The 26,410-nt window shown below is 36.3% G+C and overlaps 1 protein-coding gene across 1 annotated transcript in view; it reads right to left on the bottom strand.

Annotated features, from left to right (window-relative positions):
- Positions 1 to 9,105, bottom strand: part of LOC121383695 — a 290,334-nt gene extending 281,229 nt beyond the window's left edge. The window contains exons 1-2 of the mRNA XM_041513789.1: positions 8,859 to 9,105; positions 3,214 to 3,357 (exon numbers count right to left, since the gene is read on the bottom strand). Of these exons, the coding sequence (XP_041369723.1) occupies positions 3,214 to 3,357; positions 8,859 to 9,012 (298 nt within the window). The 5' untranslated portion in view covers positions 9,013 to 9,105. The remainder of the gene's footprint in view (positions 1 to 3,213; positions 3,358 to 8,858) is intronic.
- Positions 9,106 to 26,410: the final 17,305 nt, after the last annotated feature.

The following is a 26,410-nucleotide window of genomic DNA, read 5'->3' as shown; positions in this document are numbered from 1 at the left end:
TTTAGAAGCTTGAGGCCAGACTTGTCTTGATAACCCACTACATAACCCACTACATGCTACACTTTAGAAGCTTGAGGCCAGAATGGTATTGATAACCCACATCATAACCCACTACATGCTATACTTTAGAAGCTTGAGGCCAGAATGGTATTGATAACCCACATCATAACCCACTACATGCTACACTTTAGAAGCTTGAGGCCAGAATGGTCTTGATAACCCACATCATAACCCACTACATGCTACACTTTAGAAGCTTGAGGCCAGAATGGTCTTGATAACCCACATCATAACCCACTACATGCTACACTTTAGAAGCTTGAGAAACAGATTATTTTTGCATTATTAGTTCTTGTTTTGTAACAGTTCTAATTATTACATATAAGAAATTTTTGGAATATTTTAAGTGAATCCCAATAGATTCGGATGTTTAATGCTCGTGCAAATCCTGGCATGAATCACATTCAGAAATTCACACACATTTTTAGCCCCATACATGTGAGCCCGACAGTGATGATGATAATGATAATATATGTCTAAGTAATACAGCACCATCAATTTATTATTAAGACTTGATCCTTCTGTGAAGTGAAACTATTTTTTTGGCCAGATCGAACCACATTTTTATTGTTTTTATCTCTATACATGGTTACTCCACATCTGACAAAACTAGGTCATGGTGACCTAGTTAGGGTACTCAACACACCATCTTGATGATCCCATATTAACAGATAAGAAAATTATGGTCTGGACAAGGATTTCCTTTAATGTGCAGTAATGTATGAAAGGTAGGTCATGACGACCTAGTTATGGTACACTACACACTGCATTTCCAAGTTGTACATGCATGTTAGGTGTGAAGATCCTATTTGAATTGATAACAAAGATATGCTCTGCAAACGAACACTTCATGGTCAGACAGACAGACAACATCATACCATAATACAACCCATCAAAGAGCGATATTCTACAGTAACTTGCCCCCAAATAAAGGCAAGCCGTCCCATTTGCTCCCTTCTCCCATGATTTACAGTCTTGATCCAACAGAGTACATCTTGCAAGTATCTAGGTTATAGATTATTAGTACTAAAAGTAAGTCACAACAATGATAACCCATCATTGTTTTGGGGGACTTTGGGAATGTTTATTGTATTTTGTAAAACACTTTGTTGTTATGTTCAAGTGAAAGGTGTTATCAGTTACTGAGGACCAAGTATAGAGTGAAGTATATTTAGGTGAAAGGTGTTATCAGTGACGGAGGACAAAGTATAGAGTGAAGTAGATTTAGGTGAAAGGTGTTATCAGTTACTGAGGACCAAGTATAGAGTGAAGTAGATTTAGGTGAAAGGTGTTATCGGTTACTGAGGACCAAGTATACAGTTAAGTAGATTTAGGTCAAATGTGTTATCGGTTACTGAGGACCAAGTATAGAGTGACGTAGAATTAGGTCAAAGGTGTTATCAGTTACTGAGGACCAAGTATAGAGCGAAGTAGACTTAGATCCAATGTGTTTCAAAGTGACAACTTTCATCGTGGTCTTAAGCATATTTTAAGTCTCTTTTTAAACCATGTCAACGATATATATACTACTCAAAAGAATTTAAGGGTCAGACGATATTTTTGGCATTATTTTCTGAATGTCAATTATATTAGCTAGACCATAATGTCACGCATGGTATTGTTCCATTTTGACGAAAGTGGGTCTAAGCAACCCACAAATGAATTAAAATCCACTGTCATTGACACTGTCGACTAGTTCTAATGGCGAAAACATGCTTACATTTGCACGTAAATTAGGGCGAAAGCGAAAGGTCTGCTAAGTGCCCATAACTTGCTTTTTCATAAAGTGCTTCATTTGCACGCTTTGCACGTGTATTCCATGTTCCCAATGCTGAATTTCCGTATAATTGGAGCTTGCGTTCGTGTACGGTGCACACTCCAAATTCTACAATGGTACGACATCAACTGACTATCGATGATCGAGGAAGGGCTATTGCTTGGCTTCAGGATGGCAATACGCAAAGAAATGTTGCTCTGAGACTTGGTGTCAGTCAGAGTGTCGTTGGCCGACTGTGGCAACGGTACCAAGCAACGAATTCTGTTCGAAATCGTCCACGTTCGGGAAGACCCCGAAGCACTACAAATAGAGAGGACCGCTACATCACCAATATGGCTCTACGTCAACGCACAACCACTGCACGCCGATTACGTGACAATCTGCGGACTGCGACTGGAACTCGAGTGTCTGATCAAACCATATGCAATCGTCTGAGTCAATAATCTACGCTGCCGTCGCCAGGCTGTTCGACCACCACTCCTACCACGTCACAGAACGGCCAGACGTCACTGGTGCACACTTCATCTGCGGTGGCAACATGTTCAGTGGGGTCGAGTGATGTTCACTGATGAGTCCAGGTTTAGTCTCCAGTTCAACGACGGTCGGGTTCGTGTCTACAGACGTCCTGGGGAGCGCTTCGCTGACGTTAACGTTAGACAACGTCACCGGTTCGGTGGTGGCAGCGTCATGGTGTGGGGCGGCATCTTTATCCACCACAGGACCCCCCTCTATGTGGTGGATGGCAATCTGAATGGAATCCGCTATCTGAATGAGATTATCCGGCCGTTGGTTCTCCCAGGCCTTCAGCAGATTGGCGGCGGGGCAGTTCTGCAGGATGACAATGCCAGACCCCACCGCGCCAGGGTGGTAACGGACTTTCTCAGACAATAAGGTATCGCCAGGATGGATTGGCCAGCATATTCGCCTGACTTGGCCCCAATAGAGAACGCCTGGGACGAATTAGGCAGGAGAGTTCGGGATAACCATGCCCCTCCGGCCAACCTTCATAATCTGGGTCAACTTCTTATGGCAGAGTGGCAGGCCATTCCCCAAGAGTTCTTCAGACGTCTGATCAACAGCATGAGGCAACGATGTGTCGAGTGTATTCGCGCCAGTGGTGGATTCACACACTATTAAACAAATGTTCTAATGTGTAAAATCCATGTTTGATAACCTTCAACTTTGACAGCATGTCATGTGACTTTCTTGTATACAGTGACGTTTATTTGTGGGTTTTTGTAAATATGGAAGAATAAATTAAATTTTTGGTGTAGTTTACATCATCAATCTAATACACTCTGAAAGTTATTTCGTTATACATTTTTGACCCTTAAATTCTTTTGAGTAGTATATATCTGAAGACTCTAACACAATACCTTTTACACAATGGAATCCATCAATCCATAGAAATTCGTTGCGAAAACAATTGCAATGGTATTGATAAGGATTTTTACTTCTACACCAGTGTTCGCAACCGTCTGATCCAATACCACATTTATTTATGTACGTATGTGCTACACCTGCAAATAAAAAAAACCCACACAAATTAAATTAAATTCAAATTGGGTGAATATATTTTGTGATGTATGTGCCAAATAAAGCTTTATCAAGAATTACCATGTTTAAGATGTGCTTACCTTGTAGCAATTCAATTTGCTAACCTAAAGGAAATTTGTCTAAACATGTTCAAACAATATTCGAGGCTCAAAATTGGTGGGAGGCTGGTGGCAAATTATGCTGCTAAAAATGCCCAATATATGATGTCTGACAATCGATTTGACAAGCAGCTGTTTGCTTCCCATTTGTTTTTTAATATTCCATCTCTATCCACATTCTTGATTTATCATACATCCATACTTACTTTAATATATAGCACACTGAAGTGTGAGATTCTTTTATTGATAGACTAAAAATAGTTTGTTTTAACATTACTTTATAGAAAGGTTAACTTTAATATATAGCACACTGAAGTGTGAGATTCTTTTATTGAAGACTAAAAAGTTTGTTTTAACATTACTTTATAGAAAGGTTAACTTTAATATATGGCACACTGAAGTGTGAGATTCTTTTACTGAAAGACTAAAAAGTTTGTTTGTTTTAACATTACTTTATAGAAAGGTTAACTTTAATATATAGCACACTGAAGTGTGAGATTCTTTTATTGAAAGACTAAAAAGTTTGTTTGTTTTAACATTACTTTATAGAAAGGTTAACTTTAATATATGGCACACTGAAGTGTGAGATTCTTTTACTGAAAGACTAAAAAGTTTGTTCGTTTTAACATTACTTTATAGAACGGTTAACTTTAATATATAGCACACTGAAGTGTGAGATTCTTTTATTGAAAGACTAAAACGTTTGTTTAAAGTTTATTTTGTTCAACGACACCACTAGAACACATTGATTTTTTAATCATCGGCTATTGAATGTCAAACATTTGGCAATTTTGACATATGATCAGAGATAAAACATGCTGCACTGGCTGGAATGAGGAATAGCCAAATGGGCCCACTGATGGGGATCAATCCCAGACGACTGACCATCAAGTAAGCATTTTACTACTGGGCTACATCCCACACCTTTGAAAGACTATTACAAACTATTTATATTTTTCTTTAAAATAAAGAACTAAAATTTCACATGCTCATTGTGTCATCTGTCTTTTATAGTTGTTTGAGAATTAATTATTAGCCATTTATGACCACTTAAATTGGAGCTTTGTCATCACAACACTCCCATTAGTAGCATAAACCAAATACTGTACTCTGCACATGGGGCATAGGATCAAACCTCCTCAGTGGAGCCATTTTCTGATTGAGTTCCACACCCATCCTAGCCAGTGACCCGCGACTAATAGATCAAAAGATTCTGACCGATTCAGTTTACACATTACATTCTATTTTCCTCTGAAGTCGAGTTCCACCCCCATCCTAGCCAGTGACCCGCGACTAATAGGTAAAAAGATTCTGACCGAATCAGCTTACACATTACATTCTATTTCCCTCTGAAGTCGAGTTCCATCCCATCCTAGTCAGTGACCCGCTACTAATAGATCAAAAGATTCTGACTGAATCAGCTTCCACATTACATTCTATTTCCCTCTGAAGCTGAACAAGCTATAAGCAGGACTAAAAGTCTCAATTAGCTAAAAGCTAATATTTATAGGCAGCACATAGTTATAGAGCCTTGTTGTCATTTAAGACCTTATAATGTAAATGCAATAAACATAACAAATGAATGAATCAGACGCATTCCATAATAATTATCATTTCAGTTGAATTTGAAGAATAATTTTTAAAATGGCAAATTTAAACAAATGTATTCTATTATCACCATTTTAATTATACCAGTAGCTATTAACTACCAGTAACATTTTTATTTTTATTTTACTTTTATTTCAGTTGATAAGGTTAACAGGTCCGTTTAATTTTATGTTTTTAGTTTACTACAATGTATTATTGTTCAAGTTAGTCCCAAGTTAAATCGTCTTAAAGTTAATTTAGCTTCAAAAGTAAACAAACTCCATAAACCTATGAATGTAGTGTGTCAATTCAAGTCATTATATTACTGCATTTATTTCATGTTCTTATTTACAAACATCAGTATATTAGTGATTAATATGTGAAATATGTGTTATCACGGATATAGCACCTTTAACAAGGACTACAACAAAATACTATTAGAGGGGATGATTATTTCAGATTTTTTCACATTCCGTTTCAGATTTGTGCAAATTCCAGTTTGATCCGTTTTTGTATGTTCAATTAGTGTCATGTTTTATTATTATTAACTATATCCATTTATGTTTTATTCTTCCATCTCTGAGTTGGTTTGCTATTGGTATTTTTTAAATACCTGTAAACAATTTTGTTGAAACAAACTTTATAAAACAAGAAGTTTACTTACAACTAATAAAGACAAAAAAGTGATGTACCATATTTTCTAGCCTATTACACGCACTGGTGTATAAATCGCACCACTTGGTTTTAGACAAAGTTCCAACTTTCATCCGTACATAAACCACACCTTTAAATAAGCCGCAGTTAAAACAAAGCCACAAACTTAATTACGGTTAATTATTGTTTGTATTTAATAATAATAAAGAGATCTATTCTCCCTTAAATTCAAACAATAAATAATTGTTGATTGTGTGGATTTCAGTTTCATTACATCTAATGGATTATGGGTAAGTTTCGTAAACAAAACACACCAGTAACAAACCCCGCTATTTTCACGAAAATATGAACAAGAACTTGGTAATGCATTGTTTGTAATCTTACATTAGTTGCAAAAAAAAAAGAATAATAATAAAATAAATACATAACATTTTATTTGTTCCAGTATGACTGCAAAGTGTGAACCAAAAAAAAGTGCGCAAGTATGTTTCTCTGTAACCTAACTACCGGTAGCGTGCCGTATGCACAAATTACATATTCAAACGAGGTTGGGTCAAGCTGGATATAGACTAGTGGTAGTGAACTGAAACTTAGAAGCACTGTCCTGTCGATCGACATTGTTTTATAACTTTTAAACAACAGCCTTTTAAAAAAAAAATACTTGCTGAGAATTATATATTCAGAGCCTGTTTAAGGATCTGTGGGGCCTGTAGCACAAATAACAGCAGGGCCCAATTCCCAAGATATATATTTTGCAAGCCCCTCGAGGAAAGGGAAAAAATGACCTGGGGAAATAATTGTACACATCACCGCGGAACCCCCTGAATAGCAGGGATCATAGCATGTGCTACATGTGCTACTAGAATAAACCGGTAAGAAGAAAAGTAAAATGCTATTTTTGTTGAACAATTTAGAAAACAATCAGTTCAGAAATAAATAACTTGTAGTAAATTCCATAGCATGAAAAAAGTCGTTCCCCGTGGGATGGACTATAAATGTGAAATGCTTCCGTACAGATCAACGAATACGTCTGACATTTTACAAAATTATGTTTTCAAATGAAAGCGTCGTGTAAATTGGCTATGTTTTTTAATCATAATAAGTATTATTGAAAAATATTGACAATGAACGTACTAGAAATCTTATTATATAATCAACATTCTAAAATTGTATTGGTACATTTTTATATTTATATTTCAAGTTAAATTTCACTGTCTAAAGTGACACGGGTAAACAGTCACATACTTTGTTGCAAGCTTACGGCAATTAAGCATAACTTGCGAGAATGAATAGTTCTCAAAGTATTTAGGCATATACAGTGCACTCCATGAAAGTTCGCATACAAAAACACTATGCATATATTATCAATATTGAATCTTAAAACTACCAAAAAGATTTATTATGGTGCTTAAACCAGAAATACAACTTTTGAAGGTTATTTTTTTAAAATCGCGAATTCCGTTTCAGTTACTAAATTCAGCGATTCCGTCCGTTTTTCCGTGATTGTGGAAAATCATCCCCTCTATGAGGTATATAGGACAGAGCTATCCCATGAAAGAAAGCCACATAAGAAATTTCTATTCTACATGGAATATCACACACATGACATTGTTGATAATATGACGTCGTATTAATGTAAGATGGTGATGTGAGGTCATTAGACAGTTTTAAATAAATAGTTTGCTGTTAAAGCCTTCATTATAAAAGCTATCTTGTTAATTTGTAGTGTTACAATGTACGTTTTATTCAACACATGTAACAAACATGATAAATATGATAGTTTATTTATGATAAAATGGTCAAACAAAAAAGACTCCATCATATGCAGGCAAGCCTCATCCCAAGTGGAAATTTCCACCACCTCGGGTTTACTTTTTCATCCCACAATGACCACGTATGATGGAGTCTAATAATCTATACCTCACAACAGTGATAGATTCTATTAATCTACATTACATAGTTGACAATTCCTGCAGAATCCTAAAAAGACAAATTTATGTACCAACTGAATGCTTTTTGCAGATTAAAATATACCACTTAACTGGTAAATTTTGTTTTGTTTAACAACACCACTAGAGCACATTGATTTATTAATCATCGGCTATTGGAAGTCAAACATCTAGTCCTGCCTGTTTAAATTGTGCCCGAGGAGGGGTTAGTATCTGTATTTAAAAATCATTAATTTGATAATTCTGTAATTTGATTTTCTCCATTTATTTTTATTCTTAATGACAACACTGGAAATAGCCACTTACCAGAGTACAAAGCAGCTGAAAGGTCCTAATTAACCTTTAACAATTTTTTATGTAATCCCTCCTTTGACCTCAAAAATGGCCAATTAAGACAGTTTACATTTCTATGTTATTGATCAGGTAAGAAACCTTGGATTTTCATGTGGATCTTGAAGTATACATAACCCAAAAACATATATTTACCACAATTCTCTGGTGTCCGATAGAACTCGATTTTCATGTGGATCTTGAAGTACATAATGCAAAAAACATATATTTACCACAATTCTCTGCATGGTGCCTGATAGAACTCGATTTCCATGTGGATCTTGAAGTACATAACCCAAAAACATATATTTACCACAATTCTCTGGTGTGATAGAACTCGCTTTCCATGTGGATCTTAGTACATAACCCAAAAACATATATTTACCACAATTCTCTGGTGTCTGATAGAACTTAATTTTCATTTGGATCTTAGTACATAACCCCAAAAAACATATATTTACCACAATTCTTTGCATGGTGCCTGATAGAACTCAATTTCCATGTAGGTCTTGAAGTACATAACCCAAAAAACATATATTTACCACAATTCTCTGGTGTGATAGAACTCAATTTTCATGTAGGTCTTGAAGTACATAACCCAAAAACATATATTTACCACACTTCTCTGGTGCCTGATAGAACTCAATTTTCATGTAGGTCTTGAAGTACATAACCCAAAAACCATATATTTACCACAATTCTCTGGTGTCTGATAGAACTCAATTTTCATGTAGGTCTTGAAGTACATAACCCCAAAACATATATTTACCACAACTCTCTGGTGTCTGATAGAACTCAATTTTCATGTGGATCTTGAAGTACATAACCAAAAAAACATATATTTACCACATCTCTCTGGTGTCTGATAGAACTCAAGTTTCGTGCAAATACGTTTCTGCCCAAGTCTTAGTTTAAAGTAAATCTTCAATTTCTTAAGAATAACTGCATATGGAAACTGAATAATTTTGACTGCACCCATCTCAATGTCTTCAGCTGTCATGCCAGTAAATGACTGAAAAATAAATGAACACCATACAAATTGTCATTACAAGTTATTTTCCATATATGTATACTTAACCTTCTGACTACTGCAGGCGAGATATCTCGCCCGACGTCACGTCGGTCGACATACTGTATACTGCATACAGTGCATTCCCCAATTTGTATTTCCTGCCGTTTTGCACATGGCACTCACCAGAAACGGAAATATAATAAAAGAAAACAGATTTCTTTTCAAAATGGTGGCTTTTATTTTGGTTTTCGGCAAGTATTTTCGCTTGACAACAATGGCAGCATGTCGTAGTCATTTTCAGGGATCGATAGCTGATTGTGACAGCTAATTTGATAATAAATTTGATCGTTTTACCGACAACGAAAATCACCAATTACTGCAATATGAATCTTTGTTTAGGATTTAAAAAAAATTCTGGTCAGAAAACCACTGTTATCAGGAATATTGGACATAAATACTGGACAGCTGGCCACAAATGCCTCTTAAGTAAACACGACTTTTAAAAATGTTTGCCCAATTTTAATCACCATTAACTGATCTAAAAATCATTAAAAAATTACAAAAACCCATGAAAATAATACTTACCGATTCATATATGAACTTTATTTCATGTATTTATAAAACATTTAAGTGAATATATGTTAGTAAAAATTATAAACTTGTACCCACTCAACATGGGTTTTGTTAAAAATTAATCCAGTAGTCTAAAGGTTAAAGACACTTGACTGAAGTGAACATTACCAACAATCTACTGTAATTGATCCAACAGATAAATGCTCATCAAAGGGTGACCTTGTGGCAGTTAAATGAATTGCTTATCAATCATTCCTCACCACGAGCAAAATCAAGGCGAGCTGAAGATCACTCTCCTGTAATGGAGCTAGGCGAGTACACTCATTGAATGCAGTCTTCACTATGAACAAATCAAGGCGAGCTGAATATCACTCTCCTCAAATGATGCTAGGTGAGCACTCTCATTGAATGCAGTCTAGCTTCACTATGATCAAATCAAGGCGAGCTGATGATCACTCTCCTGAAATGGAGCTAGGCAAGCACTCTCATTGAATGTAGTCTTCACTGTGATCAAATCAAGGCGAGCTGAAGATCACCCTCCTGAAATGGAGTTAGGTGAACACTCATTGAATGCAGTCTTCACAATGACCAAATCAAGGAGAGCTGAAGATCACTCTCCTGAAATTGTGCTAGGTGAACACTCTAATTGAATGCAGTCTTCACTATGATCATATCAAGACGAGCTGAAGATCACTCTCCTGAAATGGAGCTAGGTGAGCACTATCATTGAATGCAGTCTTCACTATGATCAAATCAAGGCGAGCTGAAGATACATACATCCCACCCTCTTTAGATGTGGTTGTTTCTTCAAAGTGCTTGGATAATGGCAACTGGAGGCTATCAGTAGATAATGGCACAATGACATTTTCTGTTCTATGCTCGGTTCGAAAACAGGTAACACATTTCACAACGATGCCAAATATGGCCTACGACCACCCAGTCATTTTACGCTAAACATTTGCAAACTATTTTGACTGATTTGCAAAGTGGTCATTTGGTTTAATCTATAGTGTCAAAAAACAGTGTACTTCATCATGTTTTGCCATCCAAAGGTTGGCTTCATTATAACTTACCCCTGTTTAATCCAACTCTACGTTCAGGGTCAGATTCAGCCTGCCGTTGGTGTGTGCACACACGTTAATCTTGCATTTTATAGCCAAAAAAAAGTGAAGAAACTGCACATATTCTGTGACTCTTGCGCTGGACAGAACAAAAACTTCAGTGTTTCAATTTTGCCATTGGTTAGTGCATACAAAGAAACGATTTGATCGCATTATTATGTTATTTCCAACACGTGGTAAATCCAGACCTGTCAACCTTTAGTCGAGAGAAAGCAGGAGGTGTGTGTTAAAAACGCAGGAGATTTTGTCAAAAAGCAGATTTTTTAAATTCACACAATTTAACCAAAAATCGCAAGATTTAAAAGAAAATTATTACAATAAGCTATATGAACACTACATAATGTCATATATACTTGTTAACCTTAGATCTTGGCATTAAAAAATAATAATAATAATAATAATTAATTTTAAAAATATATATATATATATAATTATAATTTTTTTGTTTTAAGTTTAAATATTATTATGATTTAATACATATTTAAAAATCAACAACTCTTTTATCCAAAAATGTTAAGAACACGAACAAGAAATTAAAAAATGAATTAGTACATTTACGGTATTACACTTACAGCCTTACAGGTTAGAAAGAAAGAAATGTTTATTTAACGACACACTCAACACATTTTATTTATGGTTATATGGCGTCAGACATGTGGTTAAGGACCACACAGATTTGGAGAGGAAACCCGCTGTCGCCACTACATGGACTACTCTTTCCGATTAACAGCAAGGGATCTTTTATTTGCGCTTCTCACAGGCAGGATAGCACAAACCATGGCCTTTGTTGAACTAGTTATGGATCACTGGTCGGTGCAAGTGGTTTACACCTACCCATTTAGCTTTGCGGAGCACTCACTCAGGGTTTGGAGTCGGTATCAGGATTAAAAATCCCATGCCTCGACTGGGATCCGAACCCAGTACCTACCAGCCTGTAGACCGATGGCCTAACCACTACGCCACTGAGGCCGGTAACCTTACAGATTACATTACATTATCATTTGTGGTTAGTGTACCTACGGGTAAGTACCAAAGACAAATTTATATAAATCTTATAAATTAATATTCTGTTTTTACTATAATGAGGAACAGTGGTGTGATACTTATTTAAAATCATTATAATGATGCAATAAACATTGTATTTCCATTAATCTTAAGTAAAACCTCATTACGGACATTGTGTGAAATATACCAGAATTATACCCATTTCCATGAGTAACTTTATGTCAAACACAACATTTATTAATTGTACATAAATAATCTCTTGAAGTGTACCCTTGTTACCAACATTTTACTGCACACACATACAAAATTAACTGACACAAGTATGTTTATATAGCTAATTGGTATTTTCGTTGTCTTGCTGTGACATGTGATTTTAACATACATCGCTGTCAACTCTGGGCCAGAGTCTGGCATTTCAGATTTATCATAGTTGCATTATGTAATCTAGTGGAAAGACATTTTACAATTCAGAGGTGTTATTAAAACTAAATTGGATAGTTTTGTGAGCTCCGTGGTCTAGTGGATAAGCTGCTGGACAATCAAGCTGACGACAGTGGTTCAAATCCCGTCAAAGCTGGCTCACACATTCATTTATCTTTCTCATCTATCACCTTCTGCCTATCATTCTCATTATCTTAATATAAAAAAAACTTTCCAATTTCTCCCACGATTTCGATCTGTTTTGACCCTTTCTGTCAGTTTCCTCCGACTCTGTCTTCTGAGCTGTCCACACCATCGCTTACCTGTCTCAACTTCCTCCACGGGTGCAGTCTCTGTGTATTTCCCTGCACCCACCTGGCATCCTCGTCCTCTGCCACTAATAAAGCTGGTCTGACCCCCAGCACTAACGACCGCCGGTAGTAGGGGTGCATAGTAGGTGGTTACAAGTGCCTCTTAACAATGCCAGAAGTAACTACTGAACACTCCCCGAAGTGGTCAGACTAAGCCCACAGCTAAAAGCTGATGGGGAATGGCAGGTGTGTGGCACAGATAGTCACAAGAGACAAACACCTGTCGCGATTGGAGACAAGAACTGGGATGTGGAGGTGGACAGCGAAAGAAGTTGAAAGATAGGAGTTGCCAGATTGGGAAGAAATGAGATGGAATTCAAAGGATAGAAAGGAAAGGGGGCAGTGAGATTAAAAAATTAATAATAATAAAAAAATTTTTAAAAATTGATATGGCAACACTGAATGTCAATACACACAGCCTGTTGAATTAGCGGCAACACGCTTCATAGCCATTACAATGACAACAAACATTATAATAATACGTCATTTTATAAACTCCATGTGCTTTTTTAACAATATAAATATCCCACAATTATCACTTCAGCCGGGACAATTCGGCCTGTTACATTCTCAGAAACCGAAAGCAGTCGACATTTTCCGAATGAGAAAAAAAGGCAGAGTTACTTCCCTTATGTTATTTTGGCAAACGGGGATCTTTTTTTTTTTAATGCTTACAAAAATTTCATTTAACAGGAGAAATTGTCTCCCGCGCAGGAAGAGGGAGATTTGATCAAATACCGGGAGATTCCTGTGGAATCCAGGAGGGTTGACAGATCTGGGTAAATCGTACAAGCAGTGTGATAAGAACTTTGACCTTTTGAACACCAAAGCTCCAGCAGAACTTCCGCAATAGTGGTGGGAACAGTTACAGTGCATTCGGAAGAAACCATAAGTCCATAATTCACTGTCATTGAATGTGAACAAGACCAATTCTTCAACTTTTCTGAGGAATTTCACACAGGCGATATTTACAAAACTACATGTCCCTTTGCAACTAGACCTGTGCGGGGAGATTTCATTCGATTCAGATCATGTGCATTTAGCGAAGTATAGGGATTCATGGAATGGCACTTGGGATTCAGTGGTGATGACAAAACGAGGAAAAAGTCAAAAAAAAGGAATGCTGACAGGCATTTGATGCCACTGTATAATGGAAAACTTCCCATCAAACAGACAAAATACAAGGATCTACAGGCACTCAAAATGTTTTGTAAGCCAGATGCACAATCAACAGTTCTTCACTTCCTCAACTCATGATGGCGACAACAGTGGAGATGTCCACTCCATTGACAGTGAATCTGATTAGAATATCCAATGTTGTTAAAACCAAGACTGAAACTACAGCCACTGACAATGTTAACATTCAGTAACAGTAATATCATGAATGTTGTGTTAAATTTAACCACTAGTGACATTGACAATGGAAGAACAATCAAGGTCCAGGGTCTATAAAGTTTGGACTAGTAAACTGGTTGTTCCAGAAACATTATGTATATTTAGAGGGGGACCTGAGTGTGGTCTAATTAGCATTACTGATAGAAAAAAAATTTCTTTGAGTTTTATTGCGCATTTGAAGCAGGACTACATGCATACAGCAAAATAACTTTTTAGTCATTTATATTTGTGGCAAACTTCACTTTTTAAAAACTGAAGTAAGCAGGCTCAAAACGATTAAGTTCGAGCCCTGCTCTTAGTTTGTGTACTGACCGTAGTCAGTGTGTATTTATTTTCACTTGCAGATAATCTATCTCAGCAGCTGATAATTTTTTTTTTTTTTTTTTTAATTGTATTTTTTATTATTACTGTGGACATTGTGAATAAGCGCATGGTACTCACACCTTATGACCCAACAAATCCCATACCTGCACAACAGGGAACAAGTCAGGCGATCTTGCAAGCCAGTTTACTACCTCAATATTGTTCCTCTAAAGAAGTCCAGTCGTTAGTCTGGCTGAATGCTGGCGTCCATTGTTCATGAATTTTTTTTTACCTAACCTTGAATTAGGATACATACAATGTTTTATGATGGTTTATGTCATTGAGGGTATCCTGAATCAGAAACTACATGATGACAGAGCAATTTTTGTTACATCCATTTTAAAAATACCAACCCCAGGCTAAAAAAGTACTGTTTTTAGTTAGGCCTATTGTGTCATGCTATAATGTCCTATAGGTACAAAGTTATTAGAAGACCTCTACCTATTTAGATACCTATTATAAACATTAAAGAATAAATAAAAATATATAGCAACATGTAAGTGGAGTTTACTTGTGGTCATCTTGGTTTTCAAAATGGTCACCATTGCAAATTTAGGGGTTTTTTTTTTTAATACTACCACAACCAGGCAAAACGAAACTTTGTTTTAAAGTGGTATAAAGGTAGTTTAAAATGATTCCATGATCACTACATATGCAAGCATATTTGTAACCTGTATGTTATAGATTAAAACTATTGTAATATAACAATTTTATTTCTTGATTACCTGTCCAAGAACCACTTAAAACAGTGTGACATCTTTGAAAAGTAATTTTATCAAAAACAATATCTCTTATGAAAATTCAACAAGTAACTATGTAAAATCATCTGCATCATATGGGTAATATATACGGTGAACTTTGTTACAGGTGTATATGCAGGCATGTTAAAACAGACCGGTAGAATTTTGCACATTAAACACAGTACAAATGAAATAACATTTGTTTACAATAATGCTAAAAGGAAGTCTCCATGTAAATAATCTGATCAAATTTTGTAAAATGCTCAAAGTTCCTTGCTTTAAATATCATTCTGTGCACATCTTGTAAATAATCTGATCAAATTTTGTAAAATGCTTATAGTTCCTTGCTTTAAATATCATTCTATGCACATCTTATGTACTCATTCAGAGGTTCCTTCGTTTACATGTGCTAGTGCATGTTAAAAAACCCAGTCAGTCTTACTACAGATAGTGTTGTACTCATTGAGAGATGCTAGTGCATGTTAACAAAAACCTGTCATTCTTACTACAGATAGTGTTGTACTCATTGAGAGGTGCTAATGCATGTTAAAAAACCTGTCAGTCTTACTACAGATAGTGTTGTACTCATTGAGAGGTGCTAGTGCATGTTAACAAAAACCTGTCATTCTTACTACAGATAGTGTTGTACTCATTGAGAGGTGCTAATGCATGTTAAAAAACCTGTCAGTCTTACTACAGATAGTGTTGTACTCATTGAGAGGTGCTAGTGCATGTCAACAAAAACCTGTCAGTCTTACTACAGATAGTGTTGTACTCATTGAGAGGTGCTAGTGCATGTTAACAAAAACCTGTCATTTTTACTACAGATAGTGTTGTACTCATTGAGAGGTGCTAGTGCATGTTAAAAAACCTGTCAGTCTTACTACAGATAGTGTTGTACTCATCGAGAGGTGCTAGTGCATGTTAAAAAGCCTGTCAGTCTTACTACAGATAGTGTTGTACTCATTGAGAGGTTCCTTCGTTTACATGTGCTAGTGCATGTTAACAAAAACCTGTCAGTCTTACTACAGATAGTGTTGTACTCATTGAGAGGTTCCTTCGTTTACATGTGCTAGTGCATGTTAACAAAAACCTGTCATTCTTACTACAGATAGTGTTGTACTCATTGAGAGGTGCTATAGTGCATGTTAAAAAACCTCAGTCTTACTACAGATAGTGTTGTACTCATTGAGAGATGCTAGTGCATGTTAAAAAACCTGTCAGTCTTACTACAGATAGTGTTGTACTCATTGAGAGGTGCTAGTGCATGTTAAAAAACCTGTCAGTCTTACTACAGATAGTGTTGTACTCATTGAGGTGCTAGTGCATGTTAACAAAAACTTGTCACTCTTACTACAGATAGTGTTGTACTCATTGAGAGGTGCTAGTGCATGTTAACAAAAACCGGTCAGTCTTACTACAGATAGTGTTGTACTCATTGAGAGGTGCTAGTGCATGTTAAAAAACCTGTCAGTCTTACTACAGATAAGTGTTGTACTCATTGAGAGGTGCTAGTGCATGTTAAAAAACCTGTCAGTCTTACTACAGATAGTGTTGTACTCATTGAGAGGTTCCTTCATTTACATATGCTAGTGCATGTTAAAAACCCTGTCAGTCTTACTACAGATAGTGTTGTACTCACTTAGAGGTGCTAGTGCATGTTAAAAAACCTGTCAGTCTTACTACAGATAGTGTTGTACTCATTGAGAGGTGCTAGTGCATGTTAAAAAACCGGTCAGTCTTACTACAGATAGTGTTGTACTCATTGAGAGGTGCTAGTGCATGTTAAAAACCCTGTCAGTCTTACTACAGATAGTGTTGTACTCACTTAGAGGTGCTAGTGCATGTTACAAAACCTGTCAGTCTTACTACAGATAGTGTTGTACTCATTGAGAGGTGCTAGTGCATGTTAAAAACCCTGTCAGTCTTACTACAGATAGTGTTGTACTCACTTAGAGGTGCTAGTGCATGTTAAAAAACCTGTCAGTCTTACTACAGATAGTGTTGTACTCATTGAGAGGTGCTAGTGCATGTTAACAAAAACCGGTCAGTCTTACTACAGATAGTGTTGTACTCATTGAGAGGTGCTAGTGCATGTTAACAAAAACCTATCAGTCTTACTACAGATAGTGTTGTACTCATTGAGAGGTGCTAATGCATGTTAAAAAACCTGTCAGTCTTACTACAGATAGTGTTGTACTCATTGAGAGGTGCTAGTGCATGTTAAAAACCCTGTCAGTCTTACTACAGATAGTGTTGTACTCACTTAGAGGTGCTAGTGCATGTTAAAAAACCTGTCAGTCTTACTACAGATAGTGTTGTACTCATTGAGAGGTGCTAGTGCATGTTAACAAAAACCGGTCAGTCTTACTACAGATAGTGTTGTACTCATTGAGAGGTGCTAGTGCATGTTAACAAAAACCTATCAGTCTTACTACAGATAGTGTTGTACTCATTGAGAGGTGCTAATGCATGTTAAAAAACCTGTCAGTCTTACTACAGATAGTGTTGTACTCATTGAGAGGTGCTAGTGCATGTTAAAAAACCTGTCAGTCTTACTACAGATAGTGTTGTACTCATTGAGAGGTGCTAGTGCATGTTAAAAAACCTGTCAGTCTTACTACAGATAGTGTTGTACTCATTGAGGTGCTAATGCATGCTAAAAAAACGGTCAGTCTTACTACAGATAGTGTGGTACTCATTGAGAGGTGCTAGTGCATGTTAAAAAACCTGTCAGTCTTACGACAGATAGTGTTGTACTCATTGAGAGGTGCTAGTGCATGTTAAAAAACCTGTCAGTCTTACTACAAATAGTGTTGTACTCATTGAGAGGTGCTAGTGCATGTTAACAAAAACCTGTCAGTCTTACTAGATAGTGTTGTACTCATTGAGAGGTGCTAGTGCATGTTAAAAAACCTGTCAGTCTTACTACAAATAAGTGTTGTACTCATTAAGAGGTACTAGTGCATGTTAACAAAAACCTGTCAGTCTTACTACAGATAGTGTTGTACTCATTGAGAGATGCTAGTGTATGTTAACAAAAACCTGTCAGTCTTACTACAGATAGTGTTGTACTCATTGAGAGGTGCTAGTGCATGTTAAAAAAAACCTGTCAGTCTTACTACAGATAAGTGTTGTACTCATTGAGAGGTGCTAGTGCATGTTAACAAAAACCTGTCAGTCTTACTACAGATAGTGTTGTACTCATTGAGAGGTGCTAGTGCATGTTAAAAAAAACCTGTCAGTCTTACTACAGATAAGTGTTGTACTCATTGAGAGGTGCTAGTGCATGTTAACAAAAACCTGTCAGTGTTACTACAGATAGTGTTGTACTCATTGAGAGGTGCTAGTGCATGTTAACAAAAACCTGTCATTCTCACTACAGATAGTGTTGAAACCATACTGTGTAGACAAAACACTTTACCGTGATTCATGGCTGAATACTCTCACGATTATTCTAACTTCTTCTGGAAACAGTTTTATGCAGAGATACCATATTTAATATGCTAATGGCAGATTCATAATTGTCACATCACACACTTTTAAATGCTTATACTACTTTTATATATATTACCCGGTAGTAGATTAACGCATGTTTTTTATCAGTTTTTATGGGAAAAGGTTTTATTTTGAATTCAAACTCTTTTTAAAATAATCACCAAATTTTAATTAGCAGCCTCCTTCTTTGAAACATAATTTATACTGTAAAATGTGATATGTACATGTACGATGTCATTACTGTTCATCATCAGTGTAGTTTTCATCATGCATAGTTTGAGTGTAATTATTACAAATGTCCGGTGCCATACATTTTCAGAAAGTGGTGCAAGACATGAACAATTATTCCAGAAGCAGGCATTTTAGCAGTAGTCACATGCCATTACTTCCATAAGCTTTGGTGGAGCACACACAAGTACAATGACTGGGTATGTCATTTATAATGTCCCACCCACAGTCAGATATATTCACATTCCATGGGTTCTGCTGATAGTTAGCTTTCCACATCATGGTTTTAACTTGCTTGATGTGCTCAGTCAATGCAGGATCAGTAGGAAGTAGACTTGATTTTGGGAATGTCTATTTTACTTGTAAAGATGGTGTGTTTCAGGTGGTTTATTGACGTTTGTATTGTTTCGTCTTGTATAGCAAACCACTGTTCAGCTGTGATCAGGTCATGAAAGGTCATCTCTTGTTCTCTCAGTACCTCAAACCAACATTATGCTTCAACATTACGAATAAATATGTAGTACTTAAATTAGGTGATGGTGTTGCATTCTATAACAACGAGAAAAAACAGACAAGACTTTGTGGTGTCTGACGATACTGATATATATGCATTGCTGGTATTCTTCTGCTGGAAGTGGTAATATTCTGTTCAAATTTATATGAAAAAAGCCTAAGGTCAAGTGATTAACATTCCTGCCACAGCTAAAAAAAAAAACACTTGGAAGACCAGTCTGTCCAGCTCCTTGCAGTGTATGTCACCCACATGATGTAACACAGAGCTACCACATTATTAAGGATTGTATCACTAATGTGAAGCACAGAGTTGGTCTGAAGGTACATACTGGTACACAGTTTGCTATACAAGACGAAACAATGTAACATTTGTATGAACCGCTTGAAACACATCATCTTCACAAGTAATAGAAACACTCCCAAAATCAAAGGTCGGACTCCTACTTATCCTGCTCTGACTGAGCACATGAAGCTAGCAAATCTACAAAGCATACTGTGACAGGCTGCCGATCACCATGAACCGAATGTGGATATATGGCCTGGTACAAATAAGAGGAATAATACTTGAAGCCAGTATTGGGGCACTGATAAAAATATGAGTAATGGAAATATATTCTTCTTCTTGATATTATCTACATCCCAAACCTACAGACTAAACATGTTTCAAATTTCAAAAGAATCGGTCAACAATTAGCAGAATTATCAACATGAACATCTTCATAAACTGCACCAAATATCACTATTTTTGCATGATACACTTATAATTCATAAAAGATTAATACTAATGTTAGTCTTTTCCTTTATAAAGCAATAGAATACAAATATTCATGATCTAAATCACATACCTAACTTGAACAAATGTTTTGTTACCATGACAACAGCTATAGAGATATTTTGACAGTATTTTCACTTAAAATGGTCAAATGAAGCCAAAATTCACTAAATTGCTTATTTCTAACATTGGTACTTGAGAATTGAGAACATATAATAAAGAAAAAGGTTTTATGGACCATTCAAATATTACATAACGCTTAGGGGTTGGGGGGTGTAAGTCCAGGCATTATGTGGTGTTACAAGGGGTGGGAGGGTGTATTGAACAGCGTTACGTAACACAATTTTGTTTTCTCTTAACCTAATTTTTCTACGTCAACCATGATGGTGATCAATTAAAATGGCACAAGTGAAAACATGCGTATTTTTTTTTCATCGTACAGCAATACGTCACTTTAATGACATCATCGTAGTAAACATGGGTATAATTTAAATAAACATTGCCACGTTACGTAATATTTTAGGGTGTGTATGGTCTAGCGTTATGGGGTGTTACAAGGGGTGGGTGTCTAATTTTGACAAAAATAGCGTTACGTAATATTTGAACGGCCCCTTATTGGATAATACTGGTCATAAGACTACAATTCCCCAACATTACAAACCATCTTCTGTACATAACACTTGCACCAGCTGTATCCTAAATTGCACCTGCTAAATGTGTCCCAACCATAACGGTACAGTTTCCAATCTGCATTATGCCTCCTGCATGCAATATTATGTGGCTATGTGTTCATTTTAATTTCTCAGCTTTCCTTAATGCATGTTACCATCGTTTTATTTTAGAAGCTCAGCTTTCTCAAGATATTACTCATAGAGCATGCCGAAATTTACATGTCCCAACCATAACGAAATATGTCCCAACCATAACGGCTATATATTACTAATAAACATCAATATTTATCATATAATAGTACTCTAATATTTGTCAAATATTAGTTTGGTAATAACAATGTATATATTAATTACAGAGCTTTGTCTGTTCAAGATTATTTACATGATTTGGAATACAAATTTGCAAAAGAAAAAAAATACCTGTTATTATCAGGTCACTTCTTTATCTTCACAATATAGCAAATTGTGTGTGTGTATATATATATATATATATATATATATACAACACTTGACATAAAATTAGGTTCTTATACAGTAGAGGTGATAGCCATTATGGTTGGGACATTTATGGCAAAGCTTAATACTTGGTGACAGTATTCCATTTTTAGTTGGACAAAATGGACAAAAACAAATTATTAAAGGTAAAATTTAACTTTAAACCTAGGCACTCTGCTAAGATAAAGGAATTATGCACTGTAACCAACCTGAAAGAACCAATGGATCCTACTGGAGCCATAAGGCAAAAACGTTTTCGATATTGTTATTATAAACCTGTTTTGCCATTGAAATTTTTAATATTTAAGGTACCCATCATGAAATGACCTAGCAACTAGTTAGTATGGAAGTTTCGTTGCATTGTACATTGGGCAATTTAGTTGTCTGAATAGTTGTTTCATGTCTAATTAGTATGGAATAGGAAAATGTCCCAACCATAATGGACAACTGGCCACTAAGTTTGTGTTAACAATCGTATAAGGAGAAGCTATTGTTGTCTAAAACTTAATTCATCTCATCTGTCAGTCAGGTTACTGAGGTGATGTCAAATGCTTCCAATCTGAATTTAAAATCTGGACGAGTTAACATGTATACAAATGTGATGTGAATAGTAAGTATTTTGGATAAATGTTCTGAATTTCTCTTAAGCTTTATTATTGGCAATATTTGCTTTTAATTTTAACTATTGGAGCAATTAGTGCAAATTGGAGCAATTACGTTGTTTGAATAGTTGTTTTATGTCCAATTGGTGTGAAATAGGAAAATGTCCCAATCATAACGGTCAGTTTTGTGAAGATACACCTTACGGTTATATATAGATCCTAACAATAAGAATATTCATACAATATGTATGAATATTCTTATTGTTAGGATCTATATATAACCGTAAGGTGTATCTTCACAAAACTTTCAAGGGAATGAATGAATGAATGAATGAATGTTTAACGACACCCCAGCACAAAAATATACATCGGCTATTGGGTGTCACAAATGGTAAGTATATGAAAATATTATTTATATATATTTATGTAAAACCACAGTGTTAGTGGGTGAAAAGTATAATATACTCTTCAAAAAAAGAAACGCAAAAGGGTACAAATGGGTTATAACTCCGATTTTATGTTTCCTACCGGTTCATGCTTTGTGAATATAAGGTCATTGCATGTCCCAAACACATTCCCACGGTTACATTCGATAAAACGCAGCTACTGTACAATAAAGTTCCAAAATGTGAATATTCGCAAAAACGCAGCCACGTGCAAACCATGTCACCACTGCACGTGCGTTGTCTGCACGTGCAACATGAACACCGACAGTATAAAAGTGCAGGGTGTTCGCTTGCCTGGCCTCTGTATCTGGCCGACAGTTGACAATCCAGGACATGCCACGTCTCAGTGAACCGCAGAGAAACAATGCCATCGGCCGACTAGATGCAGGCGAATCCAGAACGGCCGTTGCCAGGGCATTCCATGTGTCCCCAAGCACCATCTCCAGACTGTGGGACCGTTACCAGCAACATGGATCAACACGTGACCTCCCTAGATCCGGTCGACCACGGGTCACTACCCCCGGGCAGGACCGCTACATCCGGGTACGCCACCTTCGGGAACGATTGACTACTGCCACCTCCACAGCCGCAGCAATACCAGGTTTGCGCAGGATATCCGACCAGACCGTACGGAACCGCCTACGTGAGGTAGGAATTCGTGCCAGACGTCCAGTTCGAGGTGTCATCTTAACACCACAACACCGTCGACTCCGACTGCAGTGGTGCCAGATTCATCGACAATGGCCTCAACTGCGATGGAGACAGGTGTGGTTCAGTGACGAGTCCCGATTTCTGCTCCGACGTCATGATGGAAGATGTTGCGTGTTTAGGCGTCGTGGTGAACGTTATGCGGCAAACTGCGTGCAGGAAGTGGACAGATTCGGCGGGGATAGTGTCATGGTGTGGGCAGCCATCTCACACACTGGCAGAACTGACCTGGTCCACGTGCAGGGCAACCTGAATGCACAGGGCTACATTGACCAGATCCTCCGGCCACACATCGTTCCAGTTATGGCCAACGCCAAAGCAGTGTTCCAACATGACAACGCCAGGCCTCACACAGCACGTCTCACAACGGCTTTCCTACAGAACAACAACATTAATGTCCTTCCTTGGCCATCGATATCACCGGATTTGAACCCATTTGAGCATCTATGGGACGAGTTGGACCGACGCCTCCGACAGCGACAACCACAGCCCCAGACCCTGCCCGAGCTGGCAGCAGCCTTGCAGGCCGAGTGGGCCACCATCCCCCGGGACGTCATCCGTACTCTGGTTGCTTCAATGGGCAGGCGGTGCCAGGCAGTTGTCAACACACGCGGAGGCCACACCCGGTATTGACTCCAGATGACCTTGACCTTGGTGGTGTGTCCTATCACTTACTCACAATGGACTAGAGTGAATTGTGAACAATCCTGCAACATTTGGTAATTATCGGACTCACCATTCAATAATTAAATCAATTCTCCAAATGTTACGACAATGTGGTTTTGCGTTTCTTCTTTTGAAGAGTATACAATACATAAAATCAAGGTAAGTATATTTTAAAACTTTGTATAGAAGTCAAAGTGTTTTAAAAACTTTACCATTAATTATGGATGGAATTTAAAAGATTCCAAAGCAATTCTGTTTCCAAATATATCATTTCTAGTCAGCTTGAGACAAACTTTCCAGGGAGTCCGGCATTATCCCCAGTGACATGTTAAACTGTTTTTCTTGTTCAAAACTATATTTAAGGTCTTTTTACAGAAATCTATTAAAACATCGATTCAGAATGTATAGCTTTTTTTTCTTAATTACACCAGTACAATGCATACATGGACTATACATTGGTGTATTTCTGTTGAAATGTTTGCATGGGGTCAAACCATAACCTTGAAGCACAAAAAGTTAATATATTTGTCCACACACTTATTTTTATAGCTGTCCAAAGTTTCACATTCAAATTGAAAAAGGAACTCAATGTAGTGGTATAAATGCATGTTTTTTTCCAATGGTAAGCTTGATTGCATGCAAATAAAAAATTTTTTACTAAAATAAAACATGTACCCTATCCAAAATTAGGTGATTTGTGCATGTTTAAAGAAATATTTTTTGGTATCAAATGTCACACCTTATTTGCACCAGGCCACATCCGTAATTATAAACAACATACCCAGTCATTGTACTGGTATGTCTGCAGTTGGTCTACAAGAGCTTATGGAAGTAATGGCACGTGCTTGTACTGCTAAAAATTACTGTTTCAGGAGTAACTGCTCATGTCAAACAGCAGGGTTAACTTGCAGCATTTTCTGCAAATATATCACATAGGACATTCGCAACAAGCCTCAAACCATGCATGATGAAACTGACAATGATGAAAACCAGTAAGATATGTCATCATACATGAATATCACATTTCACATTATGTCTCAAAGTAGGAGGTGTGTCAATTCAAATTAGGTAGTTATTTTAAAGAGACTTCACCCTTTAAATGAAAGTCTTTTTCCAAGAAAATTGATAACCAGTAATTCACAAAACCATTATAAATATTGAGAGTGTATATGTAACATCATGATTATGAATCTTCCATTAGCATAATTAAGATGATAACTATTTTCTGCACAAGTCGGATTCCAAGAGGTTACGAAAGTCGTGAGGGTATATACAGCCATATAATAACGCTAAAACCTTTATACAACTTTCTTAAATGAATTAAAGGATCTCTGAATCAGCTCAGGGATGTGCACAGAACGATATTTCAAGCAAAGAACCATAAATATTTACAAAAAATATTTCTCAGATTATTTAGAGGAAAATGTCCCTATTGTTTTTTTGTTTTTTTTGGGGGGTTTTTTTTGGGGTTTTTTTTTTGTTTTTTGTTAACAAAGTTATTTAATCTGTACCCAGGGCTGCTTACACTGTGTAAATTTTTACTGTAAGATAGTTGATATTTTCCTTTATTTTGCCCAAAAAATCTGTATTCCTGTAATTATTGAATAAAAGTTTCTGGACAATCTGTAATACGTTCTGTACAAAGTCAAAGCTGAAGTGATGCTATCACCTAATTTGCCATTACTGGGATTTATTGACAATATTCTCTCAAAACCACAGAGGAGGGAATACAAAACCTTAAAATTACAAAACTTATTAATTATTTTTTTGATATAGCCTACTTACACGTGAATTATTTAAACCATGTTTTTGTAACTGTTTCATGCATTCATTCTGACATCAAATGTATCCATTTTTATTCAGTGAAAATAGTAATATGAACCTTCTGAGTACTGAAGGTGAGATATCTCAACTAAATTCATAATTAAAAAAAGTTTAGAATTAATTTAACTTGATTATAAATAGATATTAATCAGATTTTTTTTTTATTAATAAAGATTATTATACACATTGTTTTCTCACTAAAAAACCAAAAAAACAATACTAATAAAATAAAAAAAATAAAAAATTTAAAAACAAAAAAAATAATAAAAAAGGAAATTGTTCTTGGCACTTTAATTTAAATGCAGTTCGTATTTAAGGTCAAGGTTAATAATTAACATTTATGTTTTACATGCATCAAGTGACTTCAGTAAAGTAAATAATGTTGCTACTTAGCTTTGTTCAATATGATGCAAAACATAAAAGTTATGCGGATTCTTTGTACTACGAAAACGATTAAAGCTTGAGGTATTTCCATTAGTCACCTAATATCGTATATATTGTTTTTCATGAAAAATGAAAATCTCTCTCTCTATATATTATATATATATAGAGAGAGAGAGAGAGAGAGAGAGAGAGAGAGAGAGAGAGAGAGAGAGAGAGAGAGAGAGAGAGAGAGAGAGAGAGAGAGAGAGAGAGAGGTTCTTACCAGTGTTTTTCGGTATCGTCAATATCATAAATTAGGAATAAAAATTGTATTATGCGAGCATAATACATTATTTTTATTCCTAATATATGATACCGACGATACCGAAATACACGAGGGTAATAATCTCTTTATCATATAAGCTCACGCTTAATACAATGTATTTCTGTAAACTGTACACGCAACTTTAATTCCAGCCCGCTATTACTAGATATTCAAACGACGTAAGAATACGTGGTGCGGTGTATTTTTGAATGGAAATGGCGTCAAACTCGAATGACGTCATTGATTCCTTACATCAAAATAAAGTTATGCCAAACGTTTTTTGCTTT

Source organism: Gigantopelta aegis, chromosome 10 (assembly GCF_016097555.1).
Source record: "Gigantopelta aegis isolate Gae_Host chromosome 10, Gae_host_genome, whole genome shotgun sequence".
Classification (NCBI taxonomy): domain Eukaryota; kingdom Metazoa; phylum Mollusca; class Gastropoda; order Neomphalida; family Peltospiridae; genus Gigantopelta; species Gigantopelta aegis.
The sequence above is the reverse complement of the archived record's forward strand: the minus strand, read 5'-3'. Positions and strand labels throughout refer to the sequence as shown.